The sequence below is a fragment of the Leptodactylus fuscus genome, chromosome 2, assembly GCF_031893055.1.
Source record: "Leptodactylus fuscus isolate aLepFus1 chromosome 2, aLepFus1.hap2, whole genome shotgun sequence".
Taxonomy (NCBI): domain Eukaryota; kingdom Metazoa; phylum Chordata; class Amphibia; order Anura; family Leptodactylidae; genus Leptodactylus; species Leptodactylus fuscus.
This window is the reverse complement of record NC_134266.1, coordinates 87,254,815-87,275,461: the sequence shown is the minus strand read 5'-3', so window position 1 is coordinate 87,275,461 and position 20,647 is coordinate 87,254,815. Positions and strand designations below refer to the sequence as shown.

The 20,647-nt window shown below is 42.5% G+C and overlaps 1 protein-coding gene across 1 annotated transcript; it reads right to left on the bottom strand.

Annotated features, from left to right (window-relative positions):
* Positions 1–225: 225 nt before the first annotated feature.
* On the bottom strand, positions 226–5,055 carry LOC142194803 (potassium voltage-gated channel subfamily A member 2). The gene is made up of 2 exons (XM_075264172.1): positions 4,555–5,055; positions 226–3,689 (listed from the first exon to the last, which is right to left on the bottom strand). The coding sequence occupies exon 2, from the start codon at positions 3,558–3,560 to the stop codon at positions 2,061–2,063; it is 1,500 nt and encodes a 499-aa protein (XP_075120273.1). The 5' UTR covers positions 3,561–3,689; positions 4,555–5,055; the 3' UTR covers positions 226–2,060.
* Between the last annotated feature and the right edge of the window lie 15,592 nt (positions 5,056–20,647).

Below are 20,647 nucleotides of genomic sequence, written 5' to 3'. Positions count from 1 at the left end.
TAGGACTGTGCCAACTTATGAGTGCATATTAGTGTATATTTCCAGATACACACAAACATAAATATATATATATTATACACACAAATTCTCATTGAATTTACCTAGGCAAACATTTACACCCATGCACATGCATACACACTCTCACACACACACACACACACACACATATATATATATTGTGCAATACTTCTGATGCCACTTCAAATGATGTGTCAATGGCTGCCATAATATTTTTATTTAATATGATTACGCTTTAATAACGCTTTTCCCCACGTCCTTTCTCCTACCATTGTCGATGTTGTTGTCTTTTATTATCATATGACTAGAACAATACAACAGATATATACTTTCAAGTGTAACAAAGTTTCCCTGAAATATATGTACAATCCTTGGTGCAAGCATATTTGACTTATACGTTGAACCTCTTGATAAAATGTACAATCAGTGTGTCCCTTTTCCTGATCTGAGATTGATATTCCTATAAGGAAGTTATTACAAGAATGCAGTCCTAGAATTAATAGTAGAAACAGTGAGACGACTAAACAGGTAGCGGGATAAGTCTGACTAAGATGGAACTGTCCGTGTACTGCCCGTGTATTCATGTATGTCTGCATGTGTGTCGGAATATATATGTCTATAGATAGGTAGTGTGTGCATGCAATATTTATCCATGCATTATTCAATTTTTCACAGTTACTAATTTATAAATGGAATGTAGTCAAGAGTATAGTAGTGTGATAGAATACTAGATTTTCTAACACGACACCTGAAACCTTCACACCAGAGGAGGCCTGTTATATTTTAGCCTGCAAGGTACTGTATACCTCTAGAATAACCTGATATGTAGCGCAGTATTAAATCAGGAGCTTTCCATATGCAGGCCTGAAGTAGAAACGCTATCGAGATTGTTAGGAGCAGTTAAAGAACAACTATTAACATATGCATGCAGTAAATTTACATATAGTTGGAATTATATACGTGGGTTACCCTAACCATGGTCTTAATGCAGCTTCAAACCTTTCCACCCTGTGCGTCACATCCCCTTGAAGGGTGAAGGATCCTCCTTAATATTGATCTATCACCTAATGAGGTGATTCTCCTAACTAAGAAGCAGTAGACCATGGTGCCATATTTCTTCGTCAGTGGTCTGCAGATCATAGTACACATTAAGATCCTGTTAGCATTGTGTTATACATCCCAGCAGAGACACACTGCAAGTTGCAGCAAAGCATTTTTCTACAGTTTTTTTCAAAAATAAAATTCCAAAGATCGAAGCTTTGATATACAAATAATAGAGCCTTAACACAAAAATATATATGTTCCTCATTAAAATATGGAAGGCCTTTTTTCAATCAGCTATTTAATTCTTAAAGCATGAAATGTAGCGCTGTACATATGTGCATTGATCATTTAAGTGCAAATATAGTTTACATCACTACAGGATATGCGAGCGCACACCCAATAGGTTTGGATAATATTGTACTACTAGTTTCTCGCCATGGTAATATAGTATCCGTGAATTCTTTGTGAAGAACATTTCTTTGGAAACCGCCATCTTTTAGGTGTAATTAGTGGGAGCCGTTTAGCTCCTCCGCAATGCAATATATAAGTGATACCATCAATGTCTCCAGTGCAGTGAAGCCATTTGTTGCTGCAGAACCTCTTGTGAAAGTGTTCTTTGTGATGCTACGTCTTTACATGGTCACAGAGCTACATGTGACACCTATATGTTGCAAGAGGTTGTACAGCTAAGTTCTTTCAGAAATACCCACTATTCTGGCTGAGATGCCTATAGTAGTATGTAAAGTGAATATTACTGATGGCCACACCACAATATAAATACTCCCTAGTCAAGAAGGCTACCAGATGACTCTGGCCTATCAGTGTTGACAATAGATGTTTCCGTGAATTCGTATTTGTTGCAGATGCAATAAAACATCACTTACACAACTATTGCTTTCCATGCAGAATTGACACATCTAGAAAAAGTATTACCTAGCAGATTATTGCATTACACAAATTCTGCAGCTGCTCCAGACACTTTGCAAGGAGCAGATTCGTCAAACATCAGTCAGCATTTTGGTTATATTTACATAGTTTGTATTTCCTAAGGTGCAATTTGCAGTTTTTAAATTCTTCTCTCTAAAATCTTCATTGCTATGATTAACTCCTTCCTGGATCTCCATGTAATCAGATTTACTTAGTGTGGAGGCACTTCTGCTTTTTTGAAGGTCAGGGGATGAAGGGATCTTTGGACAGCTGGTTACTTGCAAATATTGTGCTTGTTCCTCACCCTCTGTCTCTCTGTGATAGAAGTAATTGAAGTTGGACACTATTACAGGAACTGGTAAGGCAATGGTTAACACGCCTGCAATTGCACAGAGGGAGCCTACTATTTTGCCACCTATTGTTGTAGGGACCATGTCTCCATATCCTACTGTTGTCATGGAAACCACAGCCCACCAGAAGGCATCTGGGATGCTGGGAAACTGAGATTCTCTCTCATCAGCCTCTGCAAAATACACAGCACTGGAGAAAAGAATAACACCAATGAAGAGGAAAAATATTAGAAGACCTAGTTCCCTCATACTTGCTTTGAGTGTTTGACCCAAAATCTGAAGTCCCTTTGAATGTCTGGAAAGCTTGAAGATCCTAAACACTCTCACCAGTCTTATTACTCTAAGAATTGCTAAGGACATTGCTTGCTGACCCTGTTGCCCATCTTCAGTTTTCTCTGCCAGTTCTGTACCCAACGTAATAAAATAAGGAATGATAGCCACTATGTCAATGATGTTCATAATGTTGGTAAAAAATCCAGCTTTGCTTGGACAGGCAAAAAAACGAACCAAGAACTCAAAGGAGAACCATATGATACAAAGTGTCTCAACAATGAAGAATGGGTCTGTGAAGGTGTTAGATTGTTGGTATCGGCCTGTGCTGTTGGAATATGGATAGTAGTTTACAGCACTCCCATGCATGTCTTCATTTTCATCCCTAAAAACAGGCAACGTTTCAAGGCAAAAACTAACAATCGAGATTAAGATCACCATAACGGATATAATAGCGATAATCCTAGCTGGGCCAGAGCTTTCAGGATATTCAAAGAGAAGCCATACTTGCTTCTGAAACTCATTGTCTGGCAAAGGGCGTTCCTCCTCCTTAATAAATCCTTCATCCTCCCTAAAAATCTCCATGGCTTCTTCACCAAGTTCATAGAACCGAATTTCCTCTGAGAAGATGTCCAAGGGCACATTCACTGGTCTCCTTAATCTTCCACCAGACTGGTAATAATACAAGATGGCATCAAAACTTGGTCTGTTTCTGTCAAAGAAATATTCATTCCTCAGTGGATCAAAGTATCTCATCCTCTTTTTTGGATCCCCTAACAATGTTTCAGGAAATTGGGATAAAGTTTTGAGCTGAGTTTCAAAGCGAAGGCCAGAAATGTTGATAACCACTCTTTCGCAACATTCATGATCAGGATCAGGGTCATAACTGTCCTGTGGATGACCTGGCAAAGCTGATGCTTCATCTGTGGGATCTCCAGTGGCAACTGTCATAGTTAGTCCAAATTAGAGCACAACCTAGTTCTTCTGGTTGGCTGTACAGTGACCACACTGAAGCGCTTTGGGTAGATGGACTCAGGACAGGAAAGGCTTTCGTAAAGTGAGAGGCATATAACCTCTCGCCTAAAAAAAAAATGAGAAAAAGGAGAGTAGATAAAACAAGGATGTGGTCACCTTTTTTTCTATACAAGCACTGCAATGGCTGCTGGTTATCTTTTGCCTAGCAACTCTTAAAGAGAACTATGAAGACCAACTAGTGTAAGGTGCTGAATGCTTTATAGATCAATTCCCGTATCCCAGTAGCATTCTATACATTAAAGGTATGCATCCTCATTCTTCATTACAGCATCAAAAATGCTGAGTTTTAGGGAAGGATATTATTGTTCTTCAGTTACATTCAATACATATGAGATCCCAGGAGCCTCCAAAGTAATATACATTACAAGGCCAGAGTAGATGGCTTCCTGTTTGGATACAGCATATATGATCTGCATAGAAATATTCATCTCAGATCTGATATCTGCCTAACCTGTGGTCATTGCTCTCATAATAAAATATAATTATAATAATAAAATATAATATATAATATAATAATAAAATATATTGTGATAAAAGATAAATATCTCCCCTGGACAAATTATACAGTGCAAAAATCAACAGATTATGATATGTATTAAAATGAGCTCTACATGGTACCTATACATGGTATACATAGTAACGTACACATGGATTATTAATATCTCCTCGCCAAGGAATTATTCAGTCTTGCACAGCAATGACAAATTGTGAAACAGATTAATCCCAAAATATATTTTATTAGTATATGCATATATTTATATTATCTAACACAATATACGATAAGGTAAGCAGCTAAAGGTCACAGCATGCAATATAGTGATCATAAGATATCTGAGGTTATTAAAATCCAGTGTGTCGTTTTATTGAAAGCAGTGTCTTCCTATGTGCAAGCAATGAAACAAGACATTACCTTCAGAAACAATCCTCCAGGTTTCTTAGTAACCAGACTAGGTAGAATCCGTTCTCCAGGGAATACAATGAAGAAAAACAGGTTTTCTGGCATCCTATACATTTATTTGCCCTAAGAATCCAAAAAATGAAATCAGCTGTTGCTAAAATGGGGGATTCCTTGGCAAGAGGAGCTCATTCTTCTTGAAGTGAAAGGATAGGATTGGTCTGGCAGGTTCCCTTTCTTGAAATCCTCTGTTTAAAACGTATAATAATGTGATCGCTGGAAGATGCTAAGCTCAGCAAAAAGAAAAAAAATGGTCTGGTGTCCTCAAGAGGTGTGACGTTGCCTGGTGGTAAGGAATAAAAAAGCAGGAGCTAGGTAAAGCTGGTACATCATGAAACATCTGCAGAGACCCAGTTTCCAGATGCAGTAGTCACACAGCCTTCCCCCTTGTCAGCCTGCGTTATGATGCTTCGCTATTCTGCACTGCAACAAAACAAGAGCAGCATTCACAGCACATCCCACATTACAGGGAGAGCCGAAGACAAGGAACATTGGAATCCACATCGAATGAAACCTCTCATCAGAAACATTAACACATGTACATATACGTATATATCTATCTACTAAAACATCCATCATACAAGTGATGTTGCATTATGGAAAAAACATGTACTAGGTTGGAGCCTGCAACCACCGATTGCATAGAGAGACCCTGTTATCATTCTGAAAAATATCAACTTGAAAACTAAATGTGACCTTTTAAATTTGAGGACAAACCTATATATAAGTCTGCAATACCCGTATGGAAGTGGGGCACAACTCTGTAGTATGTACTTTCCACTATTCAGCTTTTAACTTTTTCATACCCACAGTGCAGGCATAGACCCTGTTGAAACACAGCCTATAAAACCATGCATGTCCTTCAGCTTTCTCCTAGAAGTCATTCATAAGCAGCAATGTCTGCGGTTGGTGAGACTATATAAAGATAATAATATGTAGCCGTGTTTCAGTTTTCACTGAGAAAGTCAACTCTGCCGCTCATAACAACAATACGGGGGCAATACATGCCCTATATTCACCCACTGATCTCAGTGGATGTTGTGGATCCCCACCCCTCAGCAATAAAGCAGGCTTTTTGTCTCTTGCCCAGGTCACACAGCTCAGAGAGAAGACAAATGAAATGTGTATTCAAGTGTATTCTGCATAACAAATGAGCTGCCAGGGTACTGAGCCTTGAATCAATTGGATAGGTTTACTGACAGCAGACAGCAAGCTGACATTTGATCTCTTGCAAAAGGAATCTTAGCAAATCTAATTCTGCATGTTCAAGATACACCTAGCTAGAAAATATACCATTAGGTTTAGCACCACATGTAAAATATAGATAAATTACCTGTGGCATATTATGCACTATGTATAGATCATTGTGGAGCCTTTTTTTAACACAACAGGAGTCTCATTGCTGACGCTGTAATGGGGAGATCCCAAGTTCTTCCCCCTTTTTTTTTTTACCATTTCACTGCTGGGGGATGCCGGTAAATGCATTGATTGGAGCAGCCCAGTACTCAAGAGGTTAAAGTAAATCCCTCTAGTGTTCTACCTACAGCAGCTACATAGCTATGTCTTCACAGCACAAGGGATTACAGAATTAGTCTAAGGACAGGTGGGGCTCCACATGATTTCTTCATAAACTACATGGTCAAAATAGTCCTCTAGATATTCTCTGAATGGCAGTATTGTTGCTTCAGGTTGTAGGATTCTTTCTTATAATAGAGCATTTGCTTTTGGAGAAGATGGAGCACCGGCAATCCATTTTCCAATCTGTCACCTCCCTTTCCTCAACATCAGAGAGATAGTACATTCCTTACAGTTCCCTGCACAGAAGGCTGGAATTCCCTATTAAGTATAGTCTACAGAATCCATTAATGAGCCATGTTCTTCGGATCCAATAACAGCTTGATAAAACAACCTGCAAGCCAAAATACATAAATGCAGAATGGCCCTATCTATGCATGACACTCCTTAAGACGGGATACATTATACAACAAAAGAGTCATATAAAGATGCAGATGCTACAAAAGAGTAATACAGAGAGGAAATCACAACAAATAACTAGAGAAAAATCACAATATTTATATGAAGAATGAAGAAATCTCAACACGTAACAATATCGTATAACATATAGCAATATAAACATAAATATAATACACATAACTATTATAGGACTAAAACATTAGTGTCTTCAGTACTTACATTTCACATCCCATTAGATGCCAAGGAATTAAGCCTATATCTATAAGAACTCTCCTCCATGGTGTTACCTCTCGGCTGTAAGACATTGATTAAAGGTTTTATATATGGAATAGCTACATATATGGTCCATGTACCCATAATTTGGCTTCTCCTATGCAAATGGCCTTAATTGGTGTTTCATCACAGCAGCGTGCACACAGTTGATGATAAAGAACCACGTTGCAGGCGCTTGGCCTCCCATATTATACATGCAATTACTAATTCTTTCTTGCAGACAAGAACAGGTCACAATCTTTCACAATCTGCATGCAATGAGGTAATTGCCATGTTTGATTTACCCTTTTCATTCGGATTGTGAAGCATCCATTTTCCCAGTTTGTGGTAAACCTTTACTTAATGTGTGGGGGGGGGGAGCAGAAACTTACAATTGGTTCTGCAGTAAGGCATGCAGTGCATACATAAAGACTTCACTGCACTGTAGTATCTCTTCAGCACCTGACAGCCGTTCACCTAAATGGATGTAGCATTTCTATCAGTTCACCAGAATGCCCTCTACTAGTTAGTGATGGGAAGGAATCTTTATCGACATCGCTCTTATATTTAGTGTCATGTTACGTATAATATATATATATATATATATATATATATATATATATATATATATATATATTAATCCCTTTTAATACCAGTAATATCGTGTTACAATAGCACATTAACTCCACGTTGTGTGGACCTGTGACATAGCGGCTTTGATGACATATTGTACATGCACTTATGTTTTTGTCACATGGAGATATGGGCAGGGTATTGCTGTTAGAAAAAACAAGACTTGCTGTCTCAGATGCTATACTACGAAATATTCCTCAGCATCTCTGTGGAGTATAAAGGACCCAGACACTTATCAGATCAGCATGCCAGCCTATGGGCTCTATGGGTGTTAAAATACCATATATCACTCTATCATGATCCTTTATTTTGGAAGTTTTCAGAACATAAGCAGTTACTTTTTATACTAGTTATAAAATCTACTGCTATATTCAAAGGCGAAGCTAAATAGAAAGACAATGCTAAATTAGATCGAAATAGCTGATCCACATTTCCAAACATGTAAGAAGCGTATAGTAAAATCAACAATAATCACACTTTTCAATAGGAAAATAAAGAAGAGCTGTGGATAAATCTGATACACTGTAGGGCAGGGGTGCCCAATACGTCGATCGCGATCTACCGGTCGATCGCGAAGGACGTATGGGTCGATCGCGGGATGCAGCCAGGGATCCCCAATGTCTGCTTGTTCACAGCGCAAGCTGAGAATCATCTCTGGACACTGGCAGGCCGGGGCCTTGCACTCGTTCGCAGTCAGGGCTGCGGGGGCCCCACCTGCAAGTGTCTGGAGATAACTCTCAGCCTGCGCTGTGAACAAGCACTCCGGAGACTTGCAGGCCAGGCAGCAGCAGCCCTGACTGCGAACGAGTGCAAGGCCCCGGCCTGCCAGTGTCCAGAGATGATTCCCAGCCTGCGCTGTGAACAAGCAGACACCGGAGAGCTGTCTCCTGCTCTCACGCTCCGCCCCGCCCACAGGCACCACCCACAAGAAGTGGGTAGTAGTTCTTATCGCTTGGTCAGTTTATAAAGTAGCTCACATAATGAAAAAGTGTGAGCACCCCAGCTGTAGGGTGATGGATAAGGCAAGGGTTCAAAAAACACCCGATGCTGAGACCTGTTTTTCCCGCAGCACTTTTCACACAAGGTCTGCAGAGGATTCCTTTCCTCTAGCAATGGTTAATATCAGTGATAGGAGATAAGTAAATGTGAACCTTCAATTCAAGGAAATTCATTTCAACCTAAATAGGCCTAGGTTTTGCCAAAACTATCAACCAGACCTATGCGTCTATAATCCCATTCTGTTGCATATGATTCCCATAGTATATTTTTCTTGAAAGCATAGTTGAAGGCACTTGTTAATACATTGCAGGTCTACACCTTTCAGAATACATGCTGTAACTGGTTTTACCAATGAAAACTTTGTCTAGCCAAACAGTTCTCCAGAACTATACAATACAGATGAAATATACTACATGGTGTCAGTTCAGATGAATCACTGTTCGTGTAATGGATGGGGTACACCTGTTCCCCACCTTATACAAATTTTCTCCTGGATTGGTAAGGAGAGAGTGTTGTCTTTACTATGGAGAACATGGAGGTCATGACACGGATCCCATTCAGAACAACGTACATAGAAGAATTACACTGCTTCTTTCTCCTGTGCTTCTATCAATGGTCTGGAGCAAGAGAAAATCTTCACCACATATTCCACATATATTATGTCTAATGAAGGGTCTTTCTCAAAATGTTACTGTATTTCTGTAAAGTAAAATTTACACTTGCGGATATATGTCAACCATCTTTGACTTCCTTTGTGTGAATTGCTTGGAAATAAAATATATTACATGTAGATGAATATTTGGTGTTCCATCCCGTCCTCTTCTACACGTGGATGATTCATTCCTGTTCTGAAATGGGTTGATGGTGATCTTTAGGAGTTACACAAAATCCTCAACAAAATCTGTTTGGATAGCACAATGGCTCCCTGGTTAGCACAAATACCTCACAATGCTGGAGTCTTTGGTTTGAATCCAGCCAAGGATAAAATCTGTATGAGGTTTGTATGTTCTCGTTGTGTACTCTGGTTTCCTCCAACACACCAAGGACATACTGACAGAGAATTGAGCTTGTGAGCCCTATGTAGGACAGTGAGTGATGCCAATACCTATAAAGTGCTGCAGAATATGTTGGTCACAGGTGGAAACAGGCAACTGAAGGTCCCTGAGCAAGAACACTTATAGGCCCCTTGTTTTCCAATATGTCACCACAGTGAGGAGCCTTCACACGATGTAACGCTGCGCTCATTCTGATCGTAATAACACATTCAGAATGAGTGCGCATAAAGCAGCTCCCATTGACTTGAATGGGAGCCGGCATACGTGCGCTCCTCATTGAAATCAATGGGAGGCTTTTTTCCCTATTGCTTTCAATGTGTTACACGCGTAATACATTGAAAGCATAGGGAAAAAAGCCTCCCATTGATTTCAATGGGGAGCGCCCGCATGCCGGCTCCCATTCAAGTCAATGGGAGCTGCTTTTTACCCGCTCATTCTGAACGTGTTTTTACAATCAGAATGAGCGCAGCGTTACATCGTGTGAAGGCTCCCTAACCCTCTTATGAGTCTCCCTAACAATCCACCAATAATAGTTAGCCATGAGGTTCATTAACGTAGGTGTTTTCACACGATCTAAGTCAGTAGGAAGCTGCTATTGAGGTGATATAGGGCCCTGACTTATTAGGCCCTTCTACATCTGCACAAGTTGCATCAATGTATGTCCAGCACTGATGTTGTTGCTATATAAATAAATAAGCATGAAGTGGATAAAAAATATTGATATTATTTGAGGTCCAAGGCCTGGAAACCTTCAGAATGCTCCTAGATACTAGGGCACCCCATTAAGTCCTCTGATCCCGCTGTGTTCATTTGGCTGCTAGTAGTGAGAGTGAGAGCAACCTCTTATCCTTCGTTCACATCTACGTTGGTATTTCGTCCAGGGGAATCCGAATTTGCAAGCGCTGTGCAGTTAAAAGCACACAGACCCCATAGACTAGAGTGGGGTCCGTGTGCTTGCCGTGCGCTGCCCGCATGAATCATGCGGACAGAAAAGTAGATTGTGAAGTACTTGCCTGTCCGCATGTTTGCTACGGATATCTGGCGGCAAGCACACAGACCCCATTACAGTCTATTGGGATCTGTGTGCTTTTACTGCACAGCGCTTTCAATTGCATTTGGTATTCCGTGCAGGGGGGTCCCGATGCGGACTACCCCAGATGGAATACCAATGCAGATGTGAACCAACCCATAGACACAATTGTCACATGTGACCATAGCATATGAGAGGTTAAGTGGTCGGAATAAGAGTTGCCTATGGTCACGATCAGGATGTCAGTTACTCTATTCATTTAATGAGACTCCCCGATTTCACATAAGATGCTATGTCATTTGGAGGGCCTTATTGCTTGGCACTTGGCACAAATGAGAACCATTATGTGCCTAACAGACCAGAGAATTTTTTTTTTTTTTTTTTTTATTATGGACCTCGATCCAAAATCTGTAACGGTGTTCCATACATAACATCCCATTCATAAAGCTGAGTCTACCTACCTAAATCTGGACCCTCTCAAGCACTATGGTGCCACTGCTATCTTAGCACCCTGAATGATGATCTGCACCTTCAATTGGTGCCTATTCCACAGTATGAATGTAACCTGAACTGCACAACTGTTTCTACTTGGCAATATTCCTATGGGCTAAAATGTGACAATCATTTTTTGGCAGCCAGAGAGGTTGTCACTTCTTTTTCCCCATATCTAAATGAAAGGGACAGGAGCTTTCCTACCTCTGTTGGTGGAAGACTTGTCCAGTCTAGGCGTTCTTTGATTTTGGCATTCTGCCGTATATTGATCTAGTACAGACACCTTTTATCATGTTAGAGCTTCTCCAGCTAGAAAGGAGCGAGTGTGATTGATCACATTTAACTCTATAACTCCCCTCTAGACAGACTTAAAGCTATAATGCAAACCAAACTGGAGTTGTAATGCAGACTGGACATTCATACACTGCAAATGCTCTAACACGTGAACGCTAGAACCTTTACAGTATTCATTATTATTGGCGCTAAGTGCATTAGGGTCCATTCACACGGAGTAACGTGCCGCATGATGTGGCACGTATACGGCGTGTGAGACTTTGCGCACCATAAAAGCTCCCATTGATTTCAATGGCAGCCTGGATCGTATACACTGCGTTATTTTGCGGCCGTGATTTTGTGCAAAATCACGGCTGCAAAATAACATGGCGTATATAACCCATGCTCCTATTGAAATCAATGGGAGCTTTTACGGCGCGTAAAGTCTCACACGCTGTATACGTGCCACATCACGTGGCACGTTACTCCGTGTTAGTCTATTTGGATTAAATCACACTCTTTTTTTTTTTTTCTTGCACTTTCTGCAAGAATTCTAATTTGAGGAAAAAATGCAAGAACTAGTGGTTGGTGTTTTTTTTTAGTATTTGTTGGAATTCAACTATTTAGCTACACGTTTAGATCACAATGGTCTAACTGATCTTATACCATAGTCATACCTGAACAGCATGGAGGCTCGAGGGTTAGCACTGCTGCATAATCTGCATAGAGTTTGTTCTCTGGAAACCCCAATTTCTTTCCACATGCTAAAATTTTCCGAGGTAAATTGGCTTCCCGTGAAAACTGAGATTTGTGGATGTTGGGGATGTTTGCCTGTATGGCAACCGCTAACTCCCATTCTCCACAATGCCCCCTGTACTTTGAGTCTCTGTGAGAAAAGTGCATTACAAATGTTTGTCATTGTCACCATACCCGGATGAGCATCTTCATGTATAGTGATGGCCATTATGATCACCACCATTGTTAGCAGCAATGTCATTCCTTTGTTTCTAGTCCTTTTATATTCAGTAGATATACATATGTAGAGTCCTACTCTGATCACTTACTATGAACCCTGGCAATAACATCCTCTCTTGACACTTAAAGGGTTTTTAGTCATTGGCAAATGCTTTAAAAGGCCCATTGAATGGCCGCTCCATTATACCCTTCCTGGATTAATTAACAATATTGTTATAAGTATAGGAATATACATATAAGTGCTCTTTGGTATTTGCTCATATGCATCCTCTATGTCAGATAGTAGAAAAGAAGCAAGCAGCCAAACTGCATTTACAGGGAAGTGTTAATGGGAATCGTGTGACTGGAACTAATGGGAGACACTGTGTGGTTGCATCTATTATGGGACACTGGATGACACTTTTTATGGGGCATTGTGTGGCTGGCAGTAATATGGGCCACTGAGAATAGATTTAAGAAACAATTCAGTGTTAGGTATTCTGTGTTATGCTTAGTGCAACCCAAAGGGGCAGTGCAAGACTGGTATTCTCTCTTGGTTCACTTTGATTCCCTATATTGCGGCCTCAGGCACTAGGCACAGTATAGTGCATTATAGAATCTAGAAAGATCCTTTAAAAACATCAGAGAAGATTTATGAAGGCTGCCATATTGAACATCATATTTTCCGCAATGTGAAGCCTTAGCCTTAATATGTCTTGGGTGTGGGAGGAAACTCATAGATTGTAAGCCCTCGTGGGCAGGGCTCTCTACCCCACTGTGCCAGTCGGTCATTGTTAGCATTGTATCTACCTGTATATTCTGTGTATTGTATGTAACCCCCAAATGTAAAGCACCATGGAATTAATGGTGCTATATAAATAAATAATAATAATAATAAAAATGCAAACACAGGGAAAGCATACAAACTCCATACAGTAAACGAGGATTCAAACTTGGCTAAATTTTGACCTAGGACCCCTTCACTGCTAGGCAACAGTGCTAACCACTGAGCCACCATGCAGGATAAGAGAAGGGCTACTGTTCAGTGCCCATATATAGTATACAGGATTAGAGGAGTGGTACTGTACAGTGTTTATATACAGTATAAGACTAGTTGTATTATCCAGTGTGCCCACATATTGTAGAGTATACTGGATTAGAGTAAAGGTTGCAGTAGTGTGTTGTGTGAGCATCGCAGGATAAGAGTCATGGCACTTTGTGGTGCCCCTCTTATGGATTGTACAGGACGATATAAATCTTGGTTTGGGCAGCCATAACCTCTCCATTATCTTCAGATCCCAGCAGCTACTCAATTTCTCTATATTATATTAAGGCATTGTAGGGCATATGATATAGAGGTGGCCTTGCTTGCATGCTGCTCTCTCCATTGCAGTTATTTGGAGTTGGAAATTTCCAACTTTTAAGTGTTCTTTCAATAGGTAAGAGTCCAAAAATTGGACTTTGCAAAAGTTAGGCATTTATGGCATATATCCTTGATGTGGCGTTCTGTAAATGTCTCAGATGGAAATCTTCCTTTAAAAGGGAACCTGACAGGATAATTTAAGACATTAAACTACTCAAAGGTTCTTACGGATTGGGGGTTTAGTGTCCACATAGCTTTGTTGTACCGCCATTTCTGCCCACAGTAAAAATACCTTTATACTCTTGCTGTATTCTCAGAGCCAGTGCAGTTCTTTGGTGAAGCCAGAGGACAGCACCTCAGCTTCATTGCACATGCACTGGACCATGGGTACATGCACAATGACATAGGGATGTACATCCCCAGCTTTAATGAACAACAGCACAGGTACCAGGAGCACCAGAGATGAGTCCGACGAGACTAAAGTATAAAGGTTTGTTGTTTTTTTTTTAATGCAGTGTTGCAACAGGTCAATTTGGTACACTAAACCCCTGGTCCTAGGGACTGGTCGGAGGTTTAGTGTCCCAAATCGACCTGACAGGTTCCCTTCGAGTTTTATTGGGGTTTTTAGTAGAGATGAGCGAACACTAAAATGTTCGAGGTTCGAAATTCGATTCGAACAGCCGCTCACTGTTCGAGTGTTCGAATGGGTTTCGAACCCCATTATAGTCTATGGGGAACATAAACTCGTTAAGGGGGAAACCCAAATTCGTGTCTGGAGGGTCACCAAGTCCACTATGACACCCCAGGAAATGATACCAACACCCTGGAATGACACTGGGACAGCAGGGGAAGCATGTCTGGGGGCATAAAAGTCACTTTATTTCATGGAAATCCCTGTCAGTTTGCGATTTTCGCAAGCTAACTTTTCCCCATAGAAATGCATTGGCCAGTGCTGATTGGCCAGAGTACGGAACTCGACCAATCAGCGCTGGCTCTGCTGGAGGAGGCGGAGTCTAAGATAGCTCCACACCAGTCTCCATTCAGGTCCGACCTTAGACTCCGCCTCCTCCGGCAGAGCCAGCGCTGATTGGCCGAAGGCTGGCCAATGCATTCCTATGCGAATGCAGACTTAGCAGTGCTGAGTCAGTTTTGCTCAACTACACATCTGATGCACACTCGGCACTGCTACATCAGATGTAGCAATCTGATGTAGCAGAGCCGAGGGTGCACTAGAACCCCTGTGCAAACTCAGTTCACGCTAATAGAATGCATTGGCCAGCGCTGATTGGCCAATGCATTCTATTAGCCCGATGAAGTAGAGCTGAATGTGTGTGCTAAGCACACACATTCAGCACTGCTTCATCAAGCCAATACAATGCATTAGCCAGTGCTGATTGGCCAGAGTACGGAATTCGGCCAATCAGCGCTGGCCAATGCATTCTATTAGCCCGATGAAGTAGAGCTGAATGTGTGTGCTAAGCACACACATTCAGCACTGCTTCATCAAGCCAATACAATGCATTAGCCAGTGCTGATTGGCCAGAGTACGGAATTCGGCCAATCAGCGCTGGCTCTGCTGGAGGAGGCGGAGTCTAAGATCGCTCCACACCAGTCTCCATTCAGGTCCGACCTTAGACTCCGCCTCCTCCGGCAGAGCCAGCGCTGATTGGCCGAAGGCTGGCCAATGCATTCCTATGCGAATGCAGACTTAGCAGTGCTGAGTCAGTTTTGCTCAACTACACATCTGATGCACACTCGGCACTGCTACATCAGATGTAGCAATCTGATGTAGCAGAGCCGAGGGTGCACTAGAACCCCTGTGCAAACTCAGTTCACGCTAATAGAATGCATTGGCCAGCGCTGATTGGCCAATGCATTCTATTAGCCCGATGAAGTAGAGCTGAATGTGTGTGCTAAGCACACACATTCAGCACTGCTTCATCAAGCCAATACAATGCATTAGCCAGTGCTGATTGGCCAGAGTACGGAATTCGGCCAATCAGCGCTGGCCAATGCATTCTATTAGCCCGATGAAGTAGAGCTGAATGTGTGTGCTAAGCACACACATTCAGCACTGCTTCATCAAGCCAATACAATGCATTAGCCAGTGCTGATTGGCCAGAGTACGGAATTCGGCCAATCAGCGCTGGCTCTGCTGGAGGAGGCGGAGTCTAAGATCGCTCCACACCAGTCTCCATTCAGGTCCGACCTTAGACTCCGCCTCCTCCGGCAGAGCCAGCGCTGATTGGCCGAAGGCTGGCCAATGCATTCCTATGCGAATGCAGACTTAGCAGTGCTGAGTCAGTTTTGCTCAACTACACATCTGATGCACACTCGGCACTGCTACATCAGATGTAGCAATCTGATGTAGCAGAGCCGAGGGTGCACTAGAACCCCTGTGCAAACTCAGTTCACGCTAATAGAATGCATTGGCCAGCGCTGATTGGCCAATGCATTCTATTAGCCCGATGAAGTAGAGCTGAATGTGTGTGCTAAGCACACACATTCAGCACTGCTTCATCAAGCCAATACAATGCATTAGCCAGTGCTGATTGGCCAGAGTACGGAATTCGGCCAATCAGCGCTGGCCAATGCATTCTATTAGCCCGATGAAGTAGAGCTGAATGTGTGTGCTAAGCACACACATTCAGCTCTACTTCATCGGGCTAATAGAATGCATTGGCCAGCGCTGATTGGCCGAATTCCGTACTCTGGCCAATCAGTGCTGGCCAATGCATTCTATTAGCTTGATGAAGCAGAGTGTGCACAAGGGTTCAAGCGCACCCTCGGCTCTGATGTAGCAGAGCCGAGGCTGCACAAGGGTTCAAGCGCACCCTCGGCTCTGATGTAGGAGAGCCGAGGGTGCACTTGAACCCTTGTGCACCCTCAGCTCTGCTACATCAGAGCCGAGGGTGCGCTTGAACCCTTGTGCACACTCTGCTTCATCAAGCTAATAGAATGCATTGGCCAGCGCTGATTGGCCAATGTATTCTATTAGCCTGATGAAGTAGAGCTGAATGTGTGTGCTAAGCACACACATTCAGCTCTACTTCATCGGGCTAATAGAATGCATTGGCCAGCGCTGATTGGCCAGAGTACGGAACTCGACCAATCAGCGCTGGCTCTGCTGGAGGAGGCGGAGTCTAAGATCGCTCCACACCAGTCTCCATTCAGGTCCGACCTTAGACTCCGCCTCCTCCAGCAGAGCCAGCGCTGATTGGCCGAATTCCGTACTCTGGCCAATCAGCACTGGCTAATGCATTGTATTGGCGTGATGAAGCAGTGCTGAATGTGTGTGCTTAGCACACACATTCAGCTCTACTTCATCGGGCTAATAGAATGCATTGGCCAATCAGCGCTGGCCAATGCATTCTATTAGCGTGAACTGAGTTTGCACAGGGGTTCTAGTGCACCCTCGGCTCTGCTACATCAGATTGCTACATCTGATGTAGCAGTGCCGAGTGTGCATCAGATGTGTAGTTGAGCAAAACTGACTCAGCACTGCTAAGTCTCTGCATTCGCATAGGAATGCATTGGCCAGCCTTCGGCCAATCAGCGCTGGCTCTGCCGGAGGAGGCGGAGTCTAAGGTCGGACCTGAATGGAGACTGGTGTGGAGCGATCTTAGACTCCGCCTCCTCCAGCAGAGCCAGCGCTGATTGGTCGAGTTCCGTACTCTGGCCAATCAGCGCTGGCCAATGCATTCTATTAGCCCGATGAAGTAGAGCTGAATGTGTGTGCTTAGCACACACATTCAGCTCTACTTCATCAGGCTAATAGAATACATTGGCCAATCAGCGCTGGCCAATGCATTCTATTAGCTTGATGAAGCAGAGTGTGCACAAGGGTTCAAGCGCACCCTCGGCTCTGATGTAGCAGAGCTGAGGGTGCACAAGGGTTCAAGTGCACCCTCGGCTCTCCTACATCAGAGCCGAGGGTGCGCTTGAACCCTTGTGCAGCCTCGGCTCTGCTACATCAGAGCCGAGGGTGCGCTTGAACCCTTGTGCACACTCTGCTTCATCAAGCTAATAGAATGCATTGGCCAGCACTGATTGGCCAGAGTACGGAATTCGGCCAATCAGCGCTGGCCAATGCATCCCTATGGGAAAAAGTTTATCTCACAAAAATCACAATTACACACCCGATAGAGCCCCAAAAAGTTATTTTTAATAACATTCCCCCCTAAATAAAGGTTATCCCTAGCTATCCCTGCCTGTACAGCTATCCCTGTCTCATAGTCACAAAGTTCACATTCTCATATGACCCGGATTTGAAATCCACTATTCGTCTAAAATGGAGGTCACCTGATTTCGGCAGCCAATGACTTTTTCCAATTTTTTTCAATGCCTCCAGTGTCGTAGTTCCTGTCCCACCTCCCCTGCGCTGTTATTGGTGCAAAAAAGGCGCCAGGGAAGGTGGGAGGGGAATCGAATTTTGGCGCACTTTACCACGTGGTGTTCGATTCGATTCGAACATGGCGAACACCCTGAAATCCGATCGAACATGTGTTCGATAGAACACTGTTCGCTCATCTCTAGTTTTTAGCACTTGTACTATTTGACAATGTGGGCCTTGGACAACAAGATATGGTGTAATGCTGTTCTAGAGTAAAACGTTGTTAGATAAACCAGACTTGCACAGATTCATGAGACAACTTTATAGCAAAAAGTTTGTTTGCAATTACTATGAACTAGCTGGTACCCGCGACTTCGTCTGCGGTGATTGTAGAAGTGGGTATATACAGGCGCGGGTAAGGTTTTCGTACTGTGTATAAGGTATGGGATATAAAATGTAACTGTGTATCTTGTTTTTGTTGTAATTCTGAGAGCACATGAGACTTTTGTGTTGAATGTAATTTGTATTTCAGCCGCTATACGGTGTTGGTATAAACTGTACATAGTGTCTTTGGGACAGAAGTATTTCAGGTTAATATACTTTGATATACGACATTGTATGAGTTGTTATTTTGCGCCAGTACATGTAAGTTTTGGGCACAGGATACTCTTGAGCAAGCAACATAAAGTCTGGCCCTGTGCATGACAGTTTAGTAACTCCATGTGCCTCTTATTAATAGCAATTAACCCCATCATGTCCCTCACATTAACCCCAGTGTAAGAGTTACTGATAGAGATGAGCGAGTAATGTTGGGATCAGCCGATCCGAACAGCACGCTCGCATAGAAATGAATGGACGTAGCCAGCACGCGGGGGGTTAAGCACGCTGGCTACGTCCAAGCGGAAGTACCAGGTGCATCCATTCATTTCTATGGAGCGTGCTGTTCGGATCGGCTGATCCCAACAGTACTCGCTCATCTCTAGTTACTGATATGTGAGAGACTTGGAGGTAATAATTAAGTATCTTCATTACTGAGGTCTGTTATTAGTACCTCCATATGTCTCACATATTAGTAGCCTTTATATGGGGCACACAGGGGTTAATATGAGGGACATGATGAGGGTTATTCCTATTAATGTGAGGCACATGGAGTTACTAACACTAAACTAATAACCCCAAATGCCTGACATTAATGAGAATAGGAAGTAAAGGAAGGGAGCTGTGTGTTTCTTACTTTCAGTTTGCTAGCAGCTTCGGCAGGAGCTATCACTATAGCAGGCAGAGACTTGAGCGATTAAGCTCCACCCCCTGGGTTTCCTGCACACCTCGCAAAGGGGAGTGTCCTTATGCCTCAGCTCTAGCAGAGACTTCATTTAACTCTTGCAGGTCCTGTGCTGCTGGCATGCCAGTGAAATATGGCAGGAGTGCCACTCTTGGCATGTGTGCCAGGGGTTGCTGACCTCTGCTGTAGAGGGTAATATGAATTTTGTGGCTTGCTATGGTCCAAAGTGTGTGAGATTGCAGAGATAGTGATGTGAGTTTGGGTTTTGTGGGGGTCCTGGGAAAAACGTATGTGCGCTATTGTGACGAAAAGTAGCCTATTGCGCAATCGAGTGTAGGGACTATGTTTGTGGAAAATTTCAGCCAAATCGGTGGAGCGTTTTTTGCATGATTGACCGCCAAACATCCGAACATCCAAAGGGTCCTGGGAAAAACGTATGTGCGCTATTGTGACGAAAAGTAGCCTATTGTGCAATCGAGTGTAGGGACTATGTTTGTGGAAAATTTCAGCCAAATCGGGGTCCAAAGTGTGTGAGATTGCAGAGATAGTGATGTGAGTTTGGATTTTGTGGGGGTCCTGGGAAAAACGTATGTGCGCTATTGTGACAAAAAGTAGCCTATTGCGCAATCGAGTGTAGTGACTATGTTTGTGGAAAATTTCAGCCAAATCGGTGGAGCGGTTTTTGCGTGATTGACCGCCAAACATCCGAACATCCAAAGTCACAAACCCACAAACATTTCACATTTATAATATTAATAGGATTACTCTTTGAGACAACCACCCAAAATTGTTTTAAAAAAGTGATCTTCAAGGGGGTGGTCTTCATAAAGAAGACAGTTACTATGAAAAGTTGAAATTCCATCAAAGTAATTGTTGTCTGGATAAAGGGTCTTCTGAAAGAGGTGGTCTTCTGGGGAGGTTACATTATATTTATATTTGTGTCTGGTACAAAGAAGGTTCTGTAACTTTTCCATCACTTCTCCTACTAAAACAAAGAAAGACATTGGTCTTCAAGAATCTGTTCCCATTTATGAATTAATTCTTCATCTTTTCCGGTTACTGCTCTAGTAGTTTAATGAAAAAAAAAAAGAAAAAAAAGATGACCTTAGGCTGGCAGTGGAAGAGCTGAAAGTAGTCTGCACAGAACGTAACGTATGTCACGTCCAATGTGTTCCTGTCAGGTGATATGTCCTTTGCTGTGTCATCTTGAAGCTTGTACACAGGTTATTTCCACCTTACCTCCTTTTGTGTATGGGGGACAAAGCGAGCCATATATTTCTTGTAACCTGTTTGGTATTCTACAGGCGCTTGCCAATGACTAAAATGGCTACAAATCATGGTCTGTCTAATAATTCCACAAAAACATCACAATATGTAATATAAATGAAACTTGTGCTGGACCCAAGTA